This window comes from Halichoerus grypus, chromosome 10, assembly GCF_964656455.1.
Source record: "Halichoerus grypus chromosome 10, mHalGry1.hap1.1, whole genome shotgun sequence".
Classification (NCBI taxonomy): Eukaryota; Metazoa; Chordata; class Mammalia; order Carnivora; family Phocidae; genus Halichoerus; species Halichoerus grypus.
Genome location: NC_135721.1, coordinates 111,844,532 through 111,868,447, shown reverse-complemented (window position 1 = coordinate 111,868,447; position 23,916 = coordinate 111,844,532). Strand labels below are relative to the sequence as shown.

The 23,916-nt window shown below is 44.0% G+C and overlaps 1 protein-coding gene across 2 annotated transcripts in view; it reads left to right on the top strand.

The window, feature by feature from the left end:
- Positions 1-22,497, top strand: part of KIF3B (kinesin family member 3B) — a 40,751-nt gene extending 18,254 nt beyond the window's left edge. Inside the window, exons 1-9 of one of the 2 annotated variants that reach the window (XM_078057054.1) lie at positions 696-841; positions 3,016-4,483; positions 8,173-8,274; positions 8,485-8,607; positions 8,715-8,833; positions 14,438-14,551; positions 15,117-15,222; positions 17,574-17,752; positions 19,093-22,497. In XM_078057054.1, coding sequence (XP_077913180.1) covers positions 3,080-4,483; positions 8,173-8,274; positions 8,485-8,607; positions 8,715-8,833; positions 14,438-14,551; positions 15,117-15,222; positions 17,574-17,752; positions 19,093-19,186 — 2,241 coding nt within the window. In that variant the 5' untranslated portion in view covers positions 696-841; positions 3,016-3,079 and the 3' untranslated portion in view covers positions 19,187-22,497. Of the gene's footprint in view, positions 1-695; positions 842-3,015; positions 4,484-8,172; positions 8,275-8,484; positions 8,608-8,714; positions 8,834-14,437; positions 14,552-15,116; positions 15,223-17,573; positions 17,753-19,092 lie in introns of those variants that run through there. The other variant, XM_036093203.2, reaches the window with a different exon arrangement.
- Positions 22,498-23,916: the final 1,419 nt, after the last annotated feature.

Genomic DNA, 23,916 nt, shown 5'->3' with positions numbered 1-23,916 from the left:
AATCATCCAATGTGGGGCTCGAACTCATGACCCCGAGATCAAGAGAGTTGCAGGCTTCACTGGCTGAGCCAGCCAGGCGCCTCCCCACCCCCACCCCTTACGTTTCTTACTCCGAGTCTAGGACCTTGTGTAAACCATCCCACGAGCTGCAGCAGAGGCTTCCCCACAGGAGGCGCAGGGGGCGGGGGTTTGAGCTTGCACCTGGACAGCTTTTGCAGGTCTCTGCTGACATGGAGGTAGAGACCCGCACCGGTAACGGCTGCAGTGGTAGCTTGGGGGCCATTGCCCTGGAAGAGAGAGGGAGACGCAGTAAGCAGACTGGCCATTCTAACATCTAGTTCTTTCTTCTCATTAGGCAAAACTGTAGTAGCACATAGAAGGTGGGGAATGAGGGAGGGACTGTCTTTTACATGGTTTTCCTTAAATGGGTTGAGCTTCACTTTTTTTTTGTTTTTAAGATTTTATTTATTTATTTGAGAGAGAGAGAGAGTGAACGAGCACAACAAATAGGCGGAGCAGTAGAGGGAGAGGCAGAAGCAGGCTGAGCAGGGAGCCTGATGCGAGGCTCGATCCCAGGACCCTGGGATCATGACCTGAGTTGAAGGCAGAAGCTTCACCGACTGAGCCACCCAGGTGCCCCTTGAGCTTCACTACTAATTGAACATTGATTAGTTTAATCTGATTTTTTTTTTTAGGGTGACGACTCCAAACTGAACAAGAGTATAAAAGTTAGGGCTCACCAGTAATCTCTGGAATGACCCTTTGACGAGGGTTTTGGATGAATCTGCATCAGTTTATTTTATTCCAGCTTTATGTTAGTTCATGACGTACTTCCACCTTTGTAAGTACCCCTTAGTCTCACAATCATCCATAAAGAAGGAGAATTATCCCTGTTTTACCAATTTTATAGAAAATGGGTTAGAGGCCTTCTAGCTCTTCATTCTAGACATTATTTTATTACATGTAATGACTAGAAAGTATAAAAAATAACTTTTCATGTTTCCATGTACTTAGCAGCAGCAGAATTTTTTATAAAAGCTTAATGGGAGAACATATTGACTCTATATTTATTAACGTCCAGTCCATAAGCCATAGACTGGCCCACCACTGCCTCATGTTCTCCCGCTCCTTTGTTGGCAGGGAATAGGTCACCCTCACAACTAAAAAGAAATTGTTAGCACTGTCCTAAGTGTCTATTAAAATTACATATGCATATATCCTGTGAGCCAGCAGTACATTTTTAGAAATTTATCTTACAGATACACTTTCCCACACGTGAAAGGATGTGGGCCTAGTTTTTTCACAGTAAAATATCAGAAACAGCTTAAGTGCTGGGATTGTGGTTAAATAAATTATGACGCTTCCATGCAGTGGGATATTTTGCTGCTGTCATAAAGAATAAGGCAGCTGTATATTTATTGAGGGAACAAATGCCAAGATATGTGGTTTAGTGAGGAAAAGCAAGGTGCAGGACACTGTGTTATTACTGTGTATAACATTCTACACTTGCGTTAAAAAAGGGGGGGTAAGTATGTATTATTACATATTTGCTTGCTATGCATAAACTAGCTCAGGAAGATTAAAAATCTAATAATACTTGCCTTGTGGGCAGGGACCTGGGCGGCTGGAGAACATGTGAGGGACAGGGACCTATCACTGAAGAGGTCACTGAATCAAGAAGCAGGAGAATCACCTACTTAAAAGAAAAGCCAAAACCACCCCACGTTGAGGTTTTTAGGAATTTGGGGTCCTCGTATGTACTTCTTCACTCTGATCTGCTTGCTTGCTACCCCTTCCCAAAGGACCCATTTAATCATCCTTTCTTCTGCTCCCTGAGTTTTCTGGCACCAAATGAAGTTCTCTTTTTTGTTTTTACTTAAAAAAATTTTTTTTTAAAGGTTTATTTGTTTATTTTAGAGGCGGGGAGGGGCAGAGGGAGAAGAGAGAGAGTCTCAAGCAGACTCCGTGCTGAACATGGAGCCCCACGTGAGGCTTGATCTCACGACCCTGAGATCACAACCTGAGCTGAACCCAAGAGTCAGTCACTTAACCTACTGCACCACCCAGGCGCTCCTATTTAAAAAAAAATTTTAACACCTATTTTTTTATTTGCATTCAAATTGTATTCAATCTGTTGGTTGAATAAGTGCTTTCTATGTAATGTATTACACCACATCCTCATTTATTTGCATACATTTTGCATAAGCCATAGTTTATGATTTTAGAATGGAAGAGTATTATTGGCACAAGATAGGAAATTCAAACAGTACAGACGAGCATGAAGTGAAGTTTTTTCTCTCTCTCTTGACCTGAGAGTCCTCGAGGCCCACAGTTCCCCTGCTGAGGCTGCCACTGTTACCACTTTGATATGCATACTTCTAAGAATATTGTTTTGCATATCAAACATAAACATGAGTGCATATATCCACCTGCTTACACACCGTGTTAACTGTACTATACACACGGTTCCTCATCTACTTTTTTCACTTAGCACTGCATCTCAGTATGGAGTTACATTTAGATTAGCACGTTCTTTTCAGTAACTGCTGTATATGTGTTATTACATATATATTTAATTTATTCCATCAGCCTCCTCAGTCTGTTGCTACCACAAATGATGCCACAACGAATATCCTTGTATCTGTGGGATAAGTTCTTAGAAATACAACTGCTACGTCAAAAGGTATTGATAGATAGTTCCAAATTGCTCTCTGCAGAGGTTTTAGTAGTTCAACAGGACAGAAGATTATCCAGGCTTTTAAAAGGTTTCTAGCTGCTGCAACCTGGGGTATAAGATAAAGTATCAGTCAAAGGGAAGACAGGCTCGTTCACACTACTGGGGGACTAAAGGTTGTACTGTTCCCACTGAAGCTCGTTAAGATCCTATGAAGAGGTATAGCGTGCATTACAGTTATTTAATGTAGCCATCAGAAGGTGACATGGGTGTGTCAGGTGCTATTGAGCAGCCTTCAGTGACAACTGTACTGTCCTTATTTACTTTTGCTTTTTTTCTAGGACCTTAGCATCCTGAGACATTTTGGATTCACAGCCCTCAAGGTTGACCCGGTCAGAGTTCATCATGTCAAAGTTAAAAAGCTCGGAGTCAGTCAGGGTGGTGGTTCGCTGTCGGCCCATGAATGGCAAGGAAAAGGCTGCTTCATATGATAAGGTGGTGGACGTGGACGTGAAGCTGGGGCAGGTGTCGGTGAAGAACCCCAGAGGAGTGGCCCATGAAATGCCCAAGACCTTCACCTTTGATGCAGTCTATGACTGGAATGCCAAGCAGTTTGAACTCTATGATGAGACATTCCGACCGCTCGTGGACTCCGTCTTGCAGGGTTTCAATGGGACAATTTTTGCCTATGGACAAACCGGGACTGGGAAAACCTACACGATGGAAGGAGTCCGTGGTGATCCTGAGAAAAGAGGGGTCATCCCTAACTCATTTGACCACATCTTCACCCATATCTCTCGATCCCAGAATCAACAGTACCTGGTCAGGGCTTCTTACTTGGAGATCTACCAGGAGGAGATCCGAGATCTGCTCTCAAAGGATCAGACCAAAAGGCTAGAGCTCAAAGAGAGGCCTGACACTGGCGTGTACGTGAAAGACCTGTCTTCTTTTGTCACCAAGAGCGTGAAGGAAATAGAGCATGTGATGAATGTGGGGAACCAGAACCGCTCTGTCGGCGCTACCAACATGAACGAGCACAGCTCACGCTCTCATGCAATTTTTGTAATCACCATTGAGTGCAGTGAGGTGGGCCTTGATGGAGAAAACCATATCCGTGTAGGGAAATTGAACCTTGTGGATCTTGCTGGCAGCGAACGGCAAGCCAAGACCGGTGCACAAGGAGAAAGACTGAAGGAGGCCACCAAGATCAACCTGTCCCTTTCAGCCTTAGGTAACGTCATCTCTGCCCTGGTGGATGGCAAAAGCACTCACATTCCATATCGGGACTCAAAGCTGACCAGGCTCCTCCAAGATTCTCTTGGTGGCAATGCTAAAACTGTGATGGTAGCCAACGTGGGACCTGCCTCGTACAATGTAGAAGAGACTCTGACCACTCTGAGATATGCCAACCGTGCCAAAAACATTAAGAACAAGCCAAGGGTCAACGAGGACCCTAAAGATGCCCTCCTTCGAGAATTCCAGGAAGAGATTGCTCGGCTCAAGGCCCAGCTGGAAAAACGGTCCATTGGCAGGAGGAAGAGGCGAGAGAAGCGGAGGGAAGGTGGTGGCAGTGGTGGGGGCGGGGAGGAGGAGGAGGAGGAGGGAGAAGAGGGTGAGGAGGAAGGGGATGATAAGGATGATTACTGGCGGGAACAGCAAGAAAAACTGGAGATTGAGAAGCGGGCCATTGTAGAGGACCACAGCTTGGTTGCAGAGGAGAAGATGAGGTTGCTGAAGGAGAAAGAGAAGAAGATGGAGGACCTGCGGCGGGAGAAGGACGCTGCCGAGATGCTGGGCGCCAAAATCAAGGTACCACAGCCTTCCTTGGGCCTTTGTTCTCTCAGTGCTTTCCATTTTATCCAAAAAATGATATGATGGATGATGTCCTTTTCAGTTTTACATTCCCAACAGCCCCATGGGATCTAGTGTCCAGTAAACATTTGTTGAATTGAAATAAAAACCATTTCTTCAAGTTTATATTGAACTCATAGGAAGAATAATTATTACATATGTGCAAGGTATGAAAAGCAGCAATAAAACGGACACCCAAGGGCCCCACAGCCAGTGTGAGAAATAGAACATAATCCATATCTTTACAAGCTTTGTGTCCTCCTCCCCCAGAGCTAACCCTTCTTTTGAATTTGGTGTTTATTGTTTCCTGAGTTTTCTTTACAGTTTTCTCATATACGTATATACCTCTAAAAAAAGATAGTTCCACATAATTTTGTACCTTTATATAAATGGAATCCCACTGCTGCAGTTTGCTTTTACTTGCCCAATCTTATGTAATGAGATTTGTCTAGGTTGATGCTTGTAGCTGTGGTTCATTCTTTATTACTGCTCTGAGAAGTGAGTGGTATTCCATTCTCCTGATAGTGGGTTGTTTCCATTTTTTGCTATGTACGTTTTTGTACTTGGCTCCAGGAGAACACGGATGAGCAAGAATTTCTTACCTGGCGCCATTAGGTCCTCGGGTATGTGCAGCCCCAATTTCACTAGATAATAACAAGTTGTTTTCGGAGGTGAAGCTTCTACCCGCACATATGAACTCTGGTTGCTCCTCGTCCTTACCAGCGCTTATGACTATCCGATTTAATTATCATATGTCTGATGTATATAAAATGGTATCTCATTGTGGGATTTTTTTGTTTGTTTGTTTGTTTGTTTTTAAGTAGGCTCCATGTTTAGCGTGGAGCCCAACTCAGGGCTTGAACTCATGACCCTGAGATCAAGACCTGAGCTGAGATCAAGAGTCGGATGCTTAACCGACTGAGCCACCCAGGTGCCCCTCATTGTGGTTTTAATATGCAGTGCCCCGACCGTACAAGATACAGAATAGTTCCATTGCCCACAAATGCTCCCTTGTAGTCAGCCCCCTCCCTCAACCTCCAACCCCTGTGAGTCAGTGGCTGACTAGCATTCTAGAGCGTGGAGACTCCTATGTATTTTCTTTCTGGTGCCAGTGTACTATCCCATCAGGTGCCTGGACTCTGGGCTGCCACAGGCCTTTACTGGCGGAGGAGAGGACAGGGCTAGCCCTGGCAATCGGATCCCTGCCCACCAGCCAGAACGGCTCTGAGGTGTTGGGTTCTTTCTTAGTGAATTTATGAAAACTGATTTCGATGCTCAAATGTATCCTTGTTTATTAATTTAAAAATGACCAGTCATCGCTTTCTCGCCTCCGCTTTCCCCACTGTATGAAGCTGTGCTTTATCTCTGGCTTCATGGTAGCCCTTTCACAGAGCTGGGTTCTGTTTTACTTCAGAGGCAGGGGTCCGTTCCAGAGCTTTCAAGACCTGAGGTGAAAATGGAGTCCTATACAACACAGTTAGGACGTCACTTTGTTTCAGGGAGGGGCTTACTCTGGGATTCCTGAACGTCAGACGCCACTTCACCCCTCCACATTCCTGCACTTAAAGTGTAACAGAGTGTGCCCCTGTGTGATGTGCATGCTGGTTTTTAGGATCACATCTATTATTCAAGCCCAGGAACACCTAGACTCTCTAAACAACCTGAGTTATTTGGGCAACTCTCAGAGGCCAGGTGTGGCAAGACTCAATATTACCTCAAGGTCACTGAATCTCTTAGAAGTTTTGTTTATGGGAGAATGATATTACTTCTGTCTCTCAAAATCTCGGATGCTGTAAAATCATAGGACAAAAGTATTTTACAGCTGGAAGGAGTGTGTGTGTGTGTGGGGGGAAGGGTGGTTAGTAATCCAGTCCAACCACTTAATTTTGAGAGAAGAGGAAATGGGCCTAAGGGCTCACTGAAAGATGGCAGCAGAGGGCTACTATTAATGTTCATAAGTTTCTTAAAAGCAAGGTCGTGGAGTTTTTGGATTCTGTGCTTTTCAGGTGCAAATCATTCCCATGGCTTTAGCCACCATCTAAATGCTCAAGGTGTCCCATCTATTACAGCCAGCCCAGAGCTGTCTCCTAACATTCAAGCCTGATAGTTTCTGCCTACTGGACATTTCCAGGGATGGCCATGGCCACCCAGAACCTGTTCCTGCCTTCCTTTTCTTTTCTTTCTTTCTTTTTTTTCCTGCCTTCCTTTTTGCAGTCAAGCCAGAGCCCTAGGCGTTATCCCTGCTAGCCATGCCTCCCTCTCCCTTACCGCCCAGTCAGTCCCAAGGCCTCTGAATCCTGTGCCATCGGATCGGATCTCTTGGACCCATCCACTTTGCTCTGCCCCGCCATTACTGCCCTAGCCCAGGCCTGAATCCTCAAAACAGCCTCCTGGCTAGTCTCCTTCTGCCCGGTCTGCCCTTGTCCAGTCATCCTTCCTGTGGTGGGTGAAGAATGTTTCTAAAACACAAATCTGACTGTGTACCCTTATGCTCAAAGAACAGCCAGTGCGATTCCTGCGGTTCTCAGATCAACTTTAGTTTCCCTTAACAGGGCTTTGATGTTTTTGAACTGACCCCTGATTCCTTTGCCACCTTCATGTATCACCACTTCCTATCCTACCCTCTCACACACGATGTTTTTTTCTTTTAAGATTTTATTTATTTATTTATTTGAGAGAGAGCGGGAGGGCTTGTGTGAGCAGGGGGAGGGGCGGAGGGAGAAGGAGAGAGAGAATCTCAAGTAGACTGCACACTCAGCGCTGAGCCTGATGCGGGGCTCAGTCTCACGACCCCGAGATCATGACCTGCGCCGACATCATGAGTCGAACGCTTAACCGGCTGAGCCACCCAGGCACCGCTGCATTTCTTTTTTTTTTTTTCTTAGCTAATTCCTATTTTTACTTCAGCACTCGAGACAGGAAGCTTTCCTTGATTCCCTCCAAAAGCCTGAATCCTCCCCTCCCGTATGCCTCTCCCATTATTTCTCTGTCTTTTCCTTACGATGGTGGCTGACTCCGTAGCGTAAGAGCCTGCTTATTTGTCTGTGGGCCACAGCGGAGTCTTCAGCTTTGTGGTTCATATTCAGCTGCATTCCTAGTACCTAGCACATGGAGGTACTCAATATGTTTGAAGTAGGGTCAATACTTTGTACATACAAACAAAACAAAAAAAAAAATTTTTTTTTTTTTTTTTAAAGATTTTATTTATTTATTTGACAGAGAGAGACACAGCAAGAGAGGGAACACAAGCAGGGGGAGTGGGAGAGGGAGAAGCAGGCTTCCCGCGGAGCAGGAAGCCCGATGCGGGGCTTGATCCCAGGACCCTGGGATCATGACCTGAGCCGAAGGCAGACGCTTAACGACTGAGCCACCCAGGTGCCCCAAAAAAAAATTTTTTTTAAGAGAGCTGAAATTCCTATACGGCTGGGGCAGCTGTATCTTCAGTGTTTCTAAGGTAAAGCCCCAGTGGGGCCACCTCAGCCCCACCCTGGTGATGGTAAGGACACTGCTGTGCACAGTCTATTTTCCCCCAGAGTTCACTCCTTTGGCTCAGTCCTGAGCTCATTATGTTTTACAGGCTTCCCTATGAGGAGATATGTTCTGAGGGAGATCATTCACGAGATGGATTCTACTTTTTTCTCACTCAGGCCATGGAGAGTAAGCTGCTTGTTGGAGGAAAAAATATAGTAGATCATACGAATGAACAACAGAAAATCCTGGAGCAGAAACGGCAGGAAATTGCAGAGCAGGTAACTTTTCATTCCCTTTTGAGAACAGGGTGGGATAAGGTGCACCAAAGCTACAGAGCAAATATCTCTTGTGTTAGATTCTTCAGAGGGAATGAAAACAAGGTGTTCAGCCCCTTCCTAGTGGGAGACTTTGGTCTGGAGCACCCAGCTCTGTATTCTTGTATAGACATTGTCTCTAGGCAAGCTGATGAATTATGTGATGTTGCTCAGAAACGTCGAGAAAGAGAGATCCAGCAACAGATGGAAAACAGAGATGAGGAGACCTTGGAACTTAAAGAGACGTACAGCTCATTGCAGCAAGAGGTGGACATCAAGACCAAAAAACTCAAGAAGGTATAAAGGAACGAGGCCAGGCAGAGGTGTCTTGAGACTTGGGGGAAGGGAAGAACTCTGTTGTTTGGAGGGCTCCCCTCCTCACCTGCCTTTCCCCTCGGTTCCAGCTCTTCTCCAAGCTTCAGGCGGTGAAGGCAGAGATCCATGACCTCCAAGAAGAGCACATCAAGGAGCGTCAGGAGCTGGAACAGACTCAGAACGAGCTCACAAGGGAGCTGAAACTCAAGTAAGTTCTGGACCTTTCATGGCACCGCCAGCCGCTTGCCAGGTGGTTGTTTGTTGAGTAAGAAACAGGTCTCTAAAGACAGGGCCCCTGCCTACTCCCCACCTTGTCTGTTTTTTGTTTATTCTTGAGAAAGTCACTTTCTGTCTCTGGGTCCCATCTGTTAGGTGAATGACTTCACCAGATGATCTCCAAATTTCCTTCCACCCTACCTGCTTGAAGTTTTTAAAGGCTCCAGCCTCTATTGATAAGAGGGAATCTATTATTAACTAGAATTTTCTGAATGGTATAATGAACATCCAAATGCCCACCACCCAGATTCACTGATAAACAACCTTTTGTCATTTATCTTTCATAGAAATATTCTAAAATCTCATGTAATGTTTTTGTTTTTTTTTTTAAATATTTTATTTATTTATTTGACAGAGAGAGAGAGACACAGCGAGAGAGGGAACACAAGCAGGGGGAGTGGGAGAGGGAGAAGCAGGCTTCCCGCTGAGCAGGAAGCCCGATGTGGGGCTCGATCCCAGGACCCTGGGATCATGACCTGAGCCGAAGGCAGACGCTTAACGACTGAGCCACCCAGGCACCCAAATCTCATGTAATGTTAACGTCATGTTATCTCATTCCTGCATACTTACATACATGATCATAATGCTGTTTTAAAACGTGCTTTACTGAGGTATAATTTACATACCATACAATTCACCTATTTATTTATTTTTATTTTTTTTTTTATTTTTTTAAAGATTTTATTCATCCATTTCAGACAGAGTCAGCGAGAGAGGGAACACAAGCAGGGGGAGTGGGAGAGGGAGAAGCAGGCTTCCTGTGGAGCAGGGAGCCCGATGTGGGGCTCGATCCCAGGACCCTGGGATCATGACCTGAGCCGAAGGCAGACGCTTAACGACTGAGCCACCCAGGTGCCCCACAATTCACCTATTTAAATTAGTATACAAGTCTGTGGGCACCTGGGTGGCTCAGTTGGTTAAGCATCCAACTCTTGCTTTCGGCTCAGGTCATAATCTCAGGGTTGTGAGCTCGAGCCCTGTGTCAGGCTCCCCATTGGGCATGGAGCCTGCTTAAGATTCTTTCTCCCTCTGCCTCTCCCTGCCCCCTAAATGAATAAATAAATAAATAAATAAAGTATACAAGTCAGTTTTAAAAATATGTATTTACAGGGTTATAAAACCATCACCACAATCTGATTTTTTTTTTAATTATTTTTTATTTTTTATTTTTTTAAAGATTTTATTTATTTGACAGAGAGAGCACAAGAGCACAAGCAGGGGGAGTGGCAGGCAGAGGGAAGGAGAAGCAGGCTCCCTGCTGAGCAAGGAGCTCAATGTAGGACTTGATCTCAGGACCCTGGAATCATGACCTGAGCTGAAGGCAGAGGTTTAACTGACTGAGCCACCCAGGCGCTGCTACTACAATCTGATTTTAGGACATTTTTTGTGTCTCCCTGCCCCCGCCGCAAGGAAACCCTGTACTAGTTAGCAGTCATTCCTTATTACCCGCCACCCTTAGCCCTAAGTACCTACTAGCCTACTTTCTGTCTCTGTAAATTTGTCTGTTCTGGACATTTCATATAAATGGAATCTTATAATATGTGGCCCTCTGTGACTGGTTTCTTTCACTTAATATGATGCTTCCAAGGATCATCCATGCTGTAACATGTCAGGACTTCATTCTTTTTTATGGCTGAATGATACTGCATTTTATGGATATACCACACATTTTATTCATTTATCAGTTGATGGACATTTGGGTTGTTTCCAGTCCTTGGCTATTATGGATAATGCTGCTATGAACATTCAGGTACAAGTTTTTAGATGAATGTGTTTTCATTTCTCCGGGATACCTAGGAGTGGAATTGCTTAGGTCTTATGGTAACTCTGTGTTTGACTTTTGGAGGAATTGCCAAACTGTTTTCCAGAATGGCTGTATCATTTTACATTTCCACCACCAATTTTTCCACATCCCGTTGACACTTGTAACTGTCTGTCCTTTTTATTATAGCCATCCTAATGGGTGTGAAGTAGTGTCTCATTGTGGTTTTGATTTGCATTTCTCTAATGACTAATGATGGAATGTCTTTTTATGTGCTCTTTGACCATTTGCATATCTTCTTTGGAGAAATGTCTGTTCAAATCCTCTGCCCATTTTAAAATTGGGTAGTTTATTGGGTCTTTTTATTATTGAGTTGTAAGAGTTCTTTCTATATTCTGGAGACAAGTCTCTTATCAGATATATGATTTGCAGATATCTTCTCTAATGCTGTGGGTTTTCTTTTCACTTTCTTTATGGTATTTTGTTTGTAGCACAAAAGATTTTAATTCTGATATAGTCCAATTTATCTATATTTTCTTTTGTTGCTTAAACTTTTGGTATTGGATCTAAATTTTCCTATTCTGGATATTGCATATCAATTTATAATGGAATAATGTGGCCATTGGTGGCTGGCTTCTTTCACTTAGTATAGTGTTTTCAAGGGTAATACATGTAGCACATATCAATATTTCATTCTTTTTTTATGGTTGAATAATATTGTATCATATGACTATACCACATTTTATGTATCCATTCATCAGTTGATAGACCTTTGGGTTGTTTCTATTTTTTAGCTAATCTGAATAATACTGCTGTGAACATTTGTGTACAAGTTTTATTATGGACTTATGTTTTCAATTCTCTTAGGTCATCTTAGAGTCTTAAAGTTTGAGGTCTCACATTTAGGTCTATGATTCATTTTGAGTAAATTTTTGTATATAGCCTGTAGTAGGGTTCCAAGTGCATTCTTTTGCATGTGGATATCCAGTTGTCCCAGCACCATTTGTTGAAAGGGTCTTCTCTCATTGTCTTTTTAATTTTTTTTTTTTTTAAGATTTTATTTATTTGTGAGAGAGACAATGAGAGACAGAGAGCATGAGAGGGAGGAGGGTCAGAGGGAGAAGCAGACTCCCTGTTGAGCAGGGAGCCTGATGTGGGACTCGATCCCGAGACTCCAGGATCATGACCTGAGCCGAAGGCAGTCGCTTAACCAACTGAGCCACCCAGGCGCCCATGTCTTTGCACCCTTGTTGATCATAAATGGAAGGGTTTATTTCTGAACTCTCAATATTGTTCCATTGATCTATTTGCTTGTCTTTATGCCAATACCACACTGTCTTAACTACTATAGCTGTGTAGTAAGTCTTGAAATGAGGAAGTATGAGTCCTCCAACTTTGTTGTTCTTTTTCAAGATTGTTTTTGGCTATTTGGAGTTTCTTACATTTCTGTATACATTTTAAGATCAGCTTGTCAATTTCTGTGAAAAAGCCAGCTGGGATTTTGATAGGGACTGTGTTGAATCTATAGATCCATTTGGAGAGTACTGTCATCTTAACAGTTAAATGTTTTGATCCACGAACATGGAATGTCTTTTTATTTATTTAGATCTTTAATTTCTGTCAAGAATGTTTTGTGGTTTTCAATAGACAAGTCTTTGCACTTCTTTTGTTAAATGTATACCTAAGTTGTTGTTGTTGTTTTTTTACTATTGTATATGGAATTGTTTTTCTTAATTTTATTTTCGGAATGTTTATTGCTAGTGTATGGAATTACAATTGATTTTTGTATACACAATGATATCTTTCCACCTAACAAAACTAATGTTGTTTCTTAGTATTATCTCAGGCCTTACCCATATTCAAATTTTATGGGTTTGTTCATATTAATATCCATATAAAGACCACATATTGCATTTGGTTATTATTTCTCTTCAGCTTATTTTAATCTGGAGCAATCCCTTCTCCTTTTAAAAACTTTTTTTTGCAGTTGACTTACTGAAAAGCCAGGACAGCCTGTAGAAATATCTCACAGTCTGGAATTTAACTGAAAGCTTAACTGAAAGCTAGTTCTGAAGCACTAGTTCTCAACCTTGGCTGCACACTGAAATCATATAAGGAGTTTTAAAAAGGCCCCACCCCAAAGATTTTGACTTATTGGTCCTTCAACTTTAGCAGGCACCAAATCATCTGAAGGGCATGTTAAGTACAGATTGCTGGGTCTCATACCAGAGAGTCTGATTCAGTTCATCTGGGATGGAGCCTGAGAATTTACATTTCTAACAAATTCTAGTTGTTGCTCCTGTTGGTTCTGTGAACACATGGTCTCTCATGAGGTCTGGGCAAGATATTTTTCAGAACTCTGTAAGTAATATTAACGTGTGGCCTGGCTTAAGAACCACTGAGTTAATGGTTTCAACCAACAATAATTTGTCTGAAATTATTATTTCATTAGGGGTTGCAAAATACTGTTTTTCTCTATCAGTCCTTCTACAACATTCACTGAGATTTTGCTTTTCTTTTTCTTTTAAGTAATCTCTACACCCAATGTGGGGCTTGCACTCACAACCCCAAGATCAAGAGTCTCATGCTCTACAGATTGAACCAGCCAGGCACCCCTAGCTGGAATTTTTCTTTAAAGAACTCTTCAGAGGGATTCTTTTAATGACCAAGTTTTAAATTTGGAAGGAGCCCTTATAATTAAATGTGTCCTCTTTCTAGGTGTGTACACCTAGAAAAAAAATCAAAACAGAATGTGTCAAAATATTAATAATAGCTATCTCTGGATAGTGAAATTATATGTAGTTCTATTTTTCACATTTCTTACTGTAAATAGGACTTTTAAAATCAGATAAAAACAAATATATGTCATAAAAATAATTTCTTAAATGTTTCAAATAAAATAAGTAGAAAATTTCATCTCTCTGAAATATTTTTTCCCTAGGGAAGCCATTTTCATTGTTATATCTCTTATTTATATCTTTCGAATAAACAGTGAGTCAGCCTCTTTCTCACGGTCAGTACCCTACACGTCCATGGTGTTTGTTGTGTGTCTTTCCCACGTTAACACCCTGTTGGCATTGTTCTGTCCTGAGGTTTCGAAAGCGTGAATGCAGAGATGTGGCAGGGGACAGTCGTCACCATGGAGAGACACAATCCAGTGGGTTCCAGTTTCATTGTTCGCCATGTTCCCCAGCACTTCTCAGACTGAGACTCTTCTCGGGAATGGTCTTTATTCTCAGTGCTCTAAGGGACTGAAATCCACTCAGTCTTGCTCTTTGTCCTGGTGATTAGAGTAGGAAGTTTTCTAGCTTGGGCATCAATCCATGGGAAGAAGACCATTTAACTTCTAATCTGTTTTCAGCATTTTGGAAGTTAATGCGCTGGGTTGGCAGTACCAGTGGTCCTCTAAGAGACACTTCAGTTAGCACATGTTCACTCTGGTACAGCCCAGGCATGGCCACTTTTCTTCAGTCCGTTCTCCTCAAGCTGCTCCTCCTTGGGCAGAAGTGACCTCCCTAGAGTCCTAGGGCAGCCCACTGTTGGTACCTGACATATCTAAGAGGGCCACACCATTACCTCTCTGTCTCAGGCAGGGACCAAGTGTCATTCCTGTCTGTACCCCAACTCTCTGCCTGGTGGTCGGCCCGCAGTGCCTGCCCACTAAGTGTTTGCTGAGTGGCTTGACTCTTATCTAACGACCCCACGTGTAGGCTAGCCGGTACTCCAACTGTCTTCTTTGTCCGCCTGTGTTCACTCATGTGTGTGCCCTTACAGGCATCTTATTATAGAAAACTTTATCCCTCTGGAAGAAAAAAGTAAAATTATGAATAGATCCTTCTTTGATGAAGAGGAAGATCATTGGAAATTACATCCTATAACCAGACTGGAGTAAGTCACTATTGATTTTAAGGTGGGGAGGCGGGGAAAAATGTGGGTAAGCTGGACTTGGCCCAAGGGGTATGGTAGGAATTGGGGGACTATCACAGTGAATTCATGACCTTTCCCAAGTTCCTGCATTTGTGCTTCCTCAGCTGTCAAGTGAAGCATGCTAGGCCAAAGGAGGGGCAGTACCTAGATAGAGGTCATATTGTATGGCAGTCTGATGCAGCGCTGAGGAGGATTTCCAGTCTACGTCTGGGGTCTGCCAAGGATGTGGGGATGGGGAATATTGACAGTTGTGCTTCACGCCTGCCGTCTAAGAATCGGATGATGACTCCGATCCCTTCCAGCTTAAGAGCTGTATGATGTTCACATTTGAATCAGAATGCGACTCAAACAGAAAATATAAGCAGTTCCTGCCCCATTTGCACGGCAGCCCTCAGTCCAGGGAGTTACTAGGTTCAGGTTCTAGTTAAATAGGCTCAGTGTCTTCTGAGAGCTGGTTCCACAGGATGATCCTGGGACTGCGGAACACACTCCAGCCAGGGCTTTAACCACTGCAGTCCATTTCCAGGAATCAGCAGATGATGAAGCGGCCAGTCTCAGCTGTGGGATATAAGAGACCGTTGAGCCAGCACGCAAGAATGTCCATGATGATTCGTCCAGAGGCCCGATATAGGGTGAGAAGATCATCCTTGTGTTTCTCTCCTCTTTTCAAGGAGTTTAGGTTTATGTAAACCCTCAGGCACCATTCCGCAAAGTCACAGAGTTTGTATACTGCCTCTTTCCAGAGGTTCCTGAGGACATTTATATTAACAATTATAACAAATAATAAATATACTAAGTAAATAACAATAGAAAGAACAAATAATTATGAATAAGAAGGTAAAATAGAATGAGATTTAGAAAATTAGGCCTAGGGAAGGAGGAGAGCACAAACATACTGTCAGTAATGGCCAAGAAACATCAACACAAAGCCTGAAAATGGCTCTGTGCGAAGGCTGGAGGGAAGGCAGGTGTGTAATGACAGGAGATGGAGATGAGTTAAAGAGCGGTCGGTACTTCCATTTAACGGGATGTGGGTCAGTCAGGTAGTTATTTATTTATTTTTTAAAGATTTTATTTATTTATTTGAGAGAGAGCAAGTGAGAGAGAGAGAGAGAGAGCACAAGATGGGGGAGGGTCAAAGGGAGAAGCAGGCTCCCTGCTAAGCAGGGAGCCCGATGTGGGACCCGATCCCAGGACCCCGGGGTCATGACCTGAGCCGAAGGCAGTCGCTTAACCACCTGAGCCACCCAGGCGCCCAAGATAGTTATTTAAAGTGACATAATTGAGGACAATTTAATGACCCAAACATTTTACAACAATAATACTGTGCGAACTTCTACCCATAAGCACTTGCTGTATGCCGGGCATGTACTCAGCACTTTATTGCTTTCTCTGACGCGCCCACCTCCTCTCTGCAGCAGGTCCTGTGGCTTAGTAGGTAGCTGGTAAGTGGATGGACCAGGAGATACAATGTATTGTTAAGTTATGGAACAGTTGGTACTGGAAGTTTACGTATGAATTAAGAAAGCTACTGTAAAATATAACAAAACGTGAACTGGTTATCTCTGGTTAATGGAAGTGCACTCAATTTAAATTGCCTTCTTTTTGCTTATCTGTATTTTATGTCAGCGGGGAACCTGTATTATTTTTTTTAAGGATAGATTCTCACTTGAAAAATTTAAACTGTTTTTGAGTCTCCCTTGGCCACCAGAGCAAAACAGATTGGGATTAATTAGTTCCTCAGGTACTGTTCTTCCTGGTGCTGAGTTATTTAAAATAAAGGAAACAAAAGCAAAAAAGCTGCATTAGGTGGGGTTTTCTTTCTTTTTTTTTTTTTTTAAAGATTTTATTTATTTATTTGACAGAGAGAGACATAGTGAGAGAGGGAACACAAGTAGAAGAGGGAGAAGCAGGCTTCCTGCTGAGCAGGGAGCCCGATGTGGGGCTCGATCCCAGGACCCCGGGATCACGACCTGAGCCGAAGGCAGACGCTTAATGACTGAGCCCCCCAGGCGCCCTAGGTGGGGTTTTCTATAGTGGAAGGTGAATGATGTATCAGAGTCCTCAGAAGCATTTTCCTAGCAGTTTCAGAGGGTGCATCTCTTGCCCATTATTTCATGTCTCAAAACAAAAACATGATTTCAAAGCCTACAAATCAAAACACGTGGGTTTCCAGGGGACTAACCTGATCCAAAGGTAGAATTTAAAGCAGTGGCTTCAGATGTTTTTAGCAATGGACCCAGTCCATGAAGAGAAATTTTAAGCAGCATCTCAATATATAACATTGATTGATGGAGCCCCTCCATCTCCCCACCTTCTCCGTGCAGTGGCCCTCCTGCCCCCTCTGGGGCTTGAACTCTACGGGGTGGGAGGAGCTGAGGAGGAGCTATGTACCATAGGTGTTCTTCCCTCTACACACTCATCTCCGTATGTAGGAGCCAGGGAAAGGCCCACCCCAGGCTATCAGGTGAAGGAATCCAGCCACAAGGCCAGTTATGAGGCAGGGCCCGGTATGATTTATAAAATGTGGTTACAAGACACACACTGCCACATACCTTCCACATATGTACTCCCTACCTGCCTCCTTCCCTCAGCAACCAAAAGGTTCATCAGAGCTGCTGTGGGTGGTGAGATTATCAGTGATTACTATCTTCGTCTTTATACCTTTTTGTATTTTCACATTGTCTGCAGTAAATGGGTTCTACATATTATTTTTCCCTGCTTATTCCCCTATAGGGTATAATATATGTTCATTGTTTAAAAAAAATTTTTTTTTAAGGAAATAGAGAAAAGCCCAGAGAAGAAGATAAAAACATCTGTATCCTCACCAGGAAAAACGTTATAAAACTACGTCACTACAGGCTCTTGGGAGGCTCTGAGTAGCCAGAAATGCGCAGTTCTGTTTTTTGGAGGGGGGCAGGTTTGCTTGTACTCTGTGTCTGAGCAGAGGCCAGCCTCGCTGGTTATGACTGTGCCTCTGCAGGCAGAGAACATCGTGCTGTTAGAGCTGGACATGCCCAGCCGGACCACCAGAGACTACGAGGGCCCTGCCATCGCTCCCAAAGTCCAGGCTGCACTGGATGCAGCTCTGCAGGACGAAGATGAGATACAGGTGGATGCATCATCCTTTGAAAGCACGACAAATAAGAAATCGAAGGCCAGGTGAGTGGCTTTTGATGACCTGTGGTTAAACAGAACATGCTTGAACAAGGACAAATGAAGGTAGAGGTTTATCATGGAACGCTTTACAGAACACACCAGAAAATACTGCCATATTACTCCTATGTTTATTCATTTATTCCACAAATACTTATGGTTCAGGCATTATGTCAAGTCTAATGAACACCAGAACGGCTAATGTGCCCAAGTTCCTACCATAAGGAGCGTGTGTTCTCGTGAACTAGGGGACAGTTCTTTGGTCCCTGCCAGGTACTAGGCAGTTTGTTTTTTTTTTTCCCAAGATTTTATTTGAGAGAGAGAGAATGAGAGAGAGAGAGCACATGAGAAGGGGAAGGGTTAGAGGGAGAAGCAGACTCCCCGCCAAGCAGGGAGCCCGATGCGGGACTCGATCCAGGGACTCCAGGATCATGACCTGAGCCAAAGGCAGTCGCTTAACCAACTGAGCCACCCAGGCGCCCCATGGTCCTAGGCAGTTTTAAGTGCTTTAAAAAAATTCTCTGATTTCCTGCAAAAACAAAATAAATGTTATCATTAATCCCATTTATAAAATCTCTAAGGTAAGAAAACTGAGTCTTAGAGAATTTGAGAAAGTAGCCAAGTTAAAGGAAGGAAGTCCAGAGTCAGGGTTCAAACCTAGGTGTGTCTAAATCCACAATCCAGGCTCTGAGCCTCACTGGTGAATTTACCTCATTTAAATAACCCATTAAATAACCAAGTACTTAATTTGGTGCTAAATTAGAAATTCTGTCTTATTAAATTTTGGATTAGAAGCTTAAGGACGGGGCACCTGGGTGGCTCAGTCGTTGAGCGTCTGCCTTCGGCTCAGGTCATGATCCCAGGGTCCTGGGATCGAGCCCCGCATCGGGCTCCCTGTTCAGCGGGAAGCCTGCTTCTCCCTCTCCCACTCCCCCTGCTTGTGTTCCCTCTCTTGCTGTGTCTCTCTCTGTCAAATAAATAAATAAAATCTTTAAAAAAAAAAAAAGCTTAAGGACAACAAATGGGTAAAAACGAAAAATGGAAGAAATTCTACCTGCAAACAGTATTTTTTACCAATTCGGAAAAGACAGTGAAGATCTGATTTAAATGGAAGAACAGTTGCCAAGAAGCCCGTCCCTTCCCTGAGGTGTCACGCCTCGGTTGGCAGGTCATGTTGGCCATGCACAGAGGGTCGGGCTGTGTCGGTCTGGCGGTTTTACAGTTGAAAGTATACTGGCGTTCAGGCCATTGAGGAAAGGCTGAGGATACTTGGTGAGAAAGGAATCTGAGCTGTGTTAGGGACAGAGACGGGACGTGACATGTAAACATGTGCTTGATTTTTGCAGGCCTAAAAGCGGAAGGAAGTCAGGATCCTCCTCTTCCTCAGGAACCCCTGCATCTCAGCTTTATCCACAGTCTCGAGGACTGGTTCCCAAGTAAAGCCAGTTCCTCCTCTCCCAGGGTGTAAATAGCTTTTGCCTTCTGAGAGAAGAGACGAGCAAAAACCTGCAGAGAGGACTTCAAGCCCAAACTCAGAACCGTGCCCTTGGGGAGAAGCTATGGCCTCTTTGCAGATTAACCATCGTAATCTGGTTGAAACGTGCTGGTGCTCATCTAGCACGCAGCGACTCTGGGAAATGTCCTTTAATTAGCATCTCAGAAATGCATGGGTAAGGTAAAGTGTGATAGTCGAAGTGGAAAGCAAGAGAATGACCAGTGACCTTGCTTCCCTTCTCCCTTGCTTTCTCCACTCCCTTCCCTCGCCCGCCCTCCCTCACCCCTCTCCTTTTCTAGCCTGTTCTTTGTGCTGGGCTCCTTTCTTGTCGAACAACAGGGCAGAATCAGGAGTCACCTGAGCAGGACCAAGTCTGTGGAGCCTCAGGATAAAATGACAGTGAGGTTGAAAAGTAAAAGCCCTAGAACTTGAATAGGTGCTTGTTCCTGTAGGTAGAATGAGAATTCTCATTTGGATCCAAGCCCCCGATAGGCTCGATAGGCCTTTGGGATCTGCTGAATAAGGAAATGTTTTCCAAGAATGTTGTGAAGCAATAGAAACAACATTCCCTTTGCCTCCTTGGAGAGTTTAGGGAAATAGCTTCTTTAAAACCTTAAAACCTTGACCATCCTTGTCAATGACGTAAATCTGTAAGCTGATGCCATGTCCATACACTGTGTCACTTTACTCTTCATTTGTCACCATCTTTTCCCTTGCACACGTCCTCTGAGTGTCCCTGCCTAGGCCCATCCTCTGCCCGCAGAGCATGCTCAGCCGTGGGCCTATTTTATGGGAAAAGGGAGGTTGGCTCTGCTTTCTCTGATGGGACAAGAGTTGGGGGAATGAGACATACAGTGGCACTTTTGAATTCCCCATTTTGTTCCCTGTCTGCGTAAGGGTGATTAGGCAGTGCAGAGACAGAGACGTGGGACTTGGGGCGGTGGGAGAGGAAGGTATAATGGATGGGAGCGAAGGAGTCCTGCCTGCCTTCCGCAGAACACTCACCTGAAGCTAGAACTGTGGCTCCCTGCGGGCAGAGCTGAAGCTGGTGGCCAAGGGTGGCCGTGTGACTGAATAGGCTCAGAGGAGAGAGTTAGGAATTCCCGTTTACATATACTAGTTTGGTTTATAAGTTTTAGTTCTTTGTATTATTGAAATTCAAAGCTTCATTTTATGTTGGTCATTAGGTGAATGTTATTCATTTTCCCCCCAAGAGAAGCTCATAAGTGTGTGTGGGTGTGCAAGCACAGTGGTGCCTGTGTTCTTTGAGTTTGTCCATGTGTGTCTGTAAGAGAGAGACAAAGGACTCGCCCAGTTGTAGAAATACGCTAATGGGCAGTTGTTGCCTTTGTCTGTATTAAAGGCCCATTGGATGACTAATCCAGGCTGGAAGTGCTCCCATGTGAGTGTCTGAGTCCACGAGCCAAGCCTGAGGGGACAATAGGCGTCCTCAGGTCTGCCACGCTGGTGCACCTTGCTGGCACGGTGCCTCCGGAAGGTGGCGACTCAGGTGGGCCTTGAGTTATATTTTAACTCAGCTGCTGAGTTCCCAGGGCACATTTCTGGATCAGAACCCGTGGGAAAGAGGAGGTACCAAGTGCAATGTCTTTGCATTCTACAAATGGAGATCTGGCATCTGGCAGCTTATCTCCTTTTTAGTTACCATTCTTTCTGAAACCCAGGGCCCTTTTCAGCAATTCCCAGAGCATAATGGAGCCTTCCCTCATCTTTCTTGGGATCAAACCCTGCTTCTTATTTATTAAGAATTTACCTGTTTGAATAGGAACCAAATGATGAGGTGGATAGTCTAAGATGGTTATCTGCCAGTTACACCTTTCTCTTGCACCACATTCCCTCAAAGCTAGTCCGAATTCCATAGGCTGAAAATATTCACCTAGCATATCTGAGAACTGAACACTGCAGATAACACTGTACCTTAATACCGATGTCTTAAGGTGGCTATTCTGAGCAAGGGTGGTTGAGTGACCGTGGAACTTTTCTAAGAGGGCAAAAGAAGAAAGCCAAGTGGGGAGGCAGGATTATTAAAACAAGCTTGCCTTATACACAGCTGTGTTTGTCTGGCAGTCTGTGAGACCAGGTAGAACAGCTGTGAGGAGGAGAGTCCCTCCCCAAGCAGTCTCTGGTGCTTTTCTTCTCTCAAAATGGATCCGATAAATGTTTGAGTAGAGCAGAGAGGAGCATGTCTCACTGCTACCAGAAAGCTGCTGCTTTGGGCTCTGAGTTGAGCCAAATGTGTAGAGGACCCACCTGGTTTTCATGTCTGTAGTTACGCTATGTTCCAAGCCATCTGAGGGTCTTCATGCAGAAGCAGCTAGCGAAGTCTGGAAGCAAGTCTGAACAGGATCTAAGAAGATCATCTGGGAGAAGGAGTTTTGAGACTGTGTGTGCAACCCTCATCAAGCCCCATTTTTCTCTGATCAGTAAGAATGTATCTGGCTTCCTATTTGAAAGTCACATGTCTCCCAGATCCCTGGATTCAGAACCCAAGGCCATAAATCATAGGCATGAAGCACTTTTCTTAAGACTCTGACCTAACGTTGGATTGTTCCCCATCGAATGCCTGCATGCTGCTTGAATTGTACCACCCACACCTCCATGACCAAGGGCGTCAGAGAGTTCTGCAGTTCAGGCCTGGGCCACTCTCTGCTTTTCCTGTCTGACTCTTGTAAGTCCTCCCTCACTGAATGTAGAATTGTTGCCAAGTTTTTGAGAAGTGTCGATTCCCCGCTAACATGGGATATCAGTTCTGCCTCACATTTCCCACTTACAGTCCAGGCTCATTGCAAACAACACCTTGGGCCATCTCAACACCATCAGTGGACGAAAATGGGGCTATTAATATACTCTAGAAGCCATAATCAAAATGCTCAGAGGGAACTGGATAAGGACAGTGGGTCTGGCTGTTTTCTACTGCACATGGTTTGGTCCGGTACTGTTTGGAAATCTGCCCCCTTTCTCCCTGCCCTTGTTTTCTTGAATGAAATGCTTTTGAGGTTATTTATGAAAGGAGTGATCCTGGGGCAGGCAGGGGGCAGTGGGCTTTATGGCTCTTTGGAGTTACTGTTGATCTTGACCTTCTCTTTGGCTACCTTTAGACAAAGAATATGCCAATACTTGGGGCTCTAAGTTTTACAATTGATATTTATTTGTATCATCTCTTTGTCTAGGAATGTAAAAGTGATTCTAAACTAAGATGTGTAATAAAAATCAATCAGATTTATTGTACCTACAAAAAGGTGTCCTCATAAATGACTAACGCTTTTGAAAATGACATGCCCGTGGCCGACACACTGCCACTTTCTTTCAACATTTAAATTTTTCTGGTGAAAGGAGGGTGGGAGTGGAAAATGAAGACTGAGTTGGAAGGCTGGCATTAAAAAAAAAAAATAGCAAGGTAAAGGGACATAAAATGAAGAAAAAGTGACAAATAAGTGCTTTTCATGTTTTTCCATGGAGGTTCCTGAGGTAGGCCTGGGCAACAGGCATGGCATTTCTTTGAACTTCTGTGTTTTGGGTTCAAATTTCTTTTAAGTTCATTCCATATTATACTTTAAAATGTGTCCTTTTTTTTAACACAAAAATACGTTATTTACCATCAGGTAAAAAAAGAAATACCAGAAACGGGCCACATGTTGCTCTCGTGGTCCCTCATGTCCTCAGGCCTTTTGGACTGTACCCTGGGGGGGTTGAGAAGAAGGGGCACAGACCCTGGACTCTGAGCTGGGTTTGAGTTCTGATTGTGTTTACTTTCTAGCTATGTGACTGTGAGGAATTTAACTTCCCTCTCTGAACCTTGGTGTCCTTGTCTATAAAATAGGTTAGAAATCCCCACCTTACAGGGCAGTTGTGAAGATTAGCAATGCATTTAAAGCAACAGCACACAAGGATGTGGACTATAGCGGCCATTTAAACATGTGGTTATTGCTGTCACGTGGCCCTGTGTTCAGAAGACACCATGAATAGTTTGTATCCCAAGAAACTAGAAGCTACGACTGGGCATACCATGTTTAGAAAATCCTAGGCCTTTACAGAAAAGCTGCTAACCATTTAACAAATATATGTGAAGTACCATTTAACAAATATATGTGCCACACTATTCTCGGCACCAGGTGTATAGATGTGAGCATCCCTGCCCACGCAGAGCTTGTCCTTAAATGAGGAGGAAGGCAGGATAAATGTTAACAGAATGCACAAAAGTGTACAATTACAAATTATGACAAATCCCATGAAGTGATATTATAGGAGACTAAGAGGGTCCTAACTGAGATTGGGTGGGTAAGTAAGGGAAGGGCTTTCTGAAGAAATGGCATTTACAGTGAGATCTAAAGAATGAGAGGTTTGGGGCGCTGGCTTGCTCAGTCGGTAGAGCGTGCGACTCTTAATCTCAGGGTTGTGAGTTCAAGCCGCACTTTGGGTGTAGAGCTCACTTAAAAAGGGGGGGGCACTGGGTGGCTTGGTTGGTTAAGCGTCTGCTTTGGCTCAGGGTGTGATCCTGAGGTCCTGAGATCGAGCCCTGCATCAGGCTCCCTGCTCAGTGGGGAGTCTGCCTCTCCCTCTGCCCCTCACCCCACTCTTGTGCTTACTCTCTCTTTCAAATAAATAAATAAAATCTTAAAAAAAAAATAAATAAATAAGCAAGAAGGATGAGAGGTTA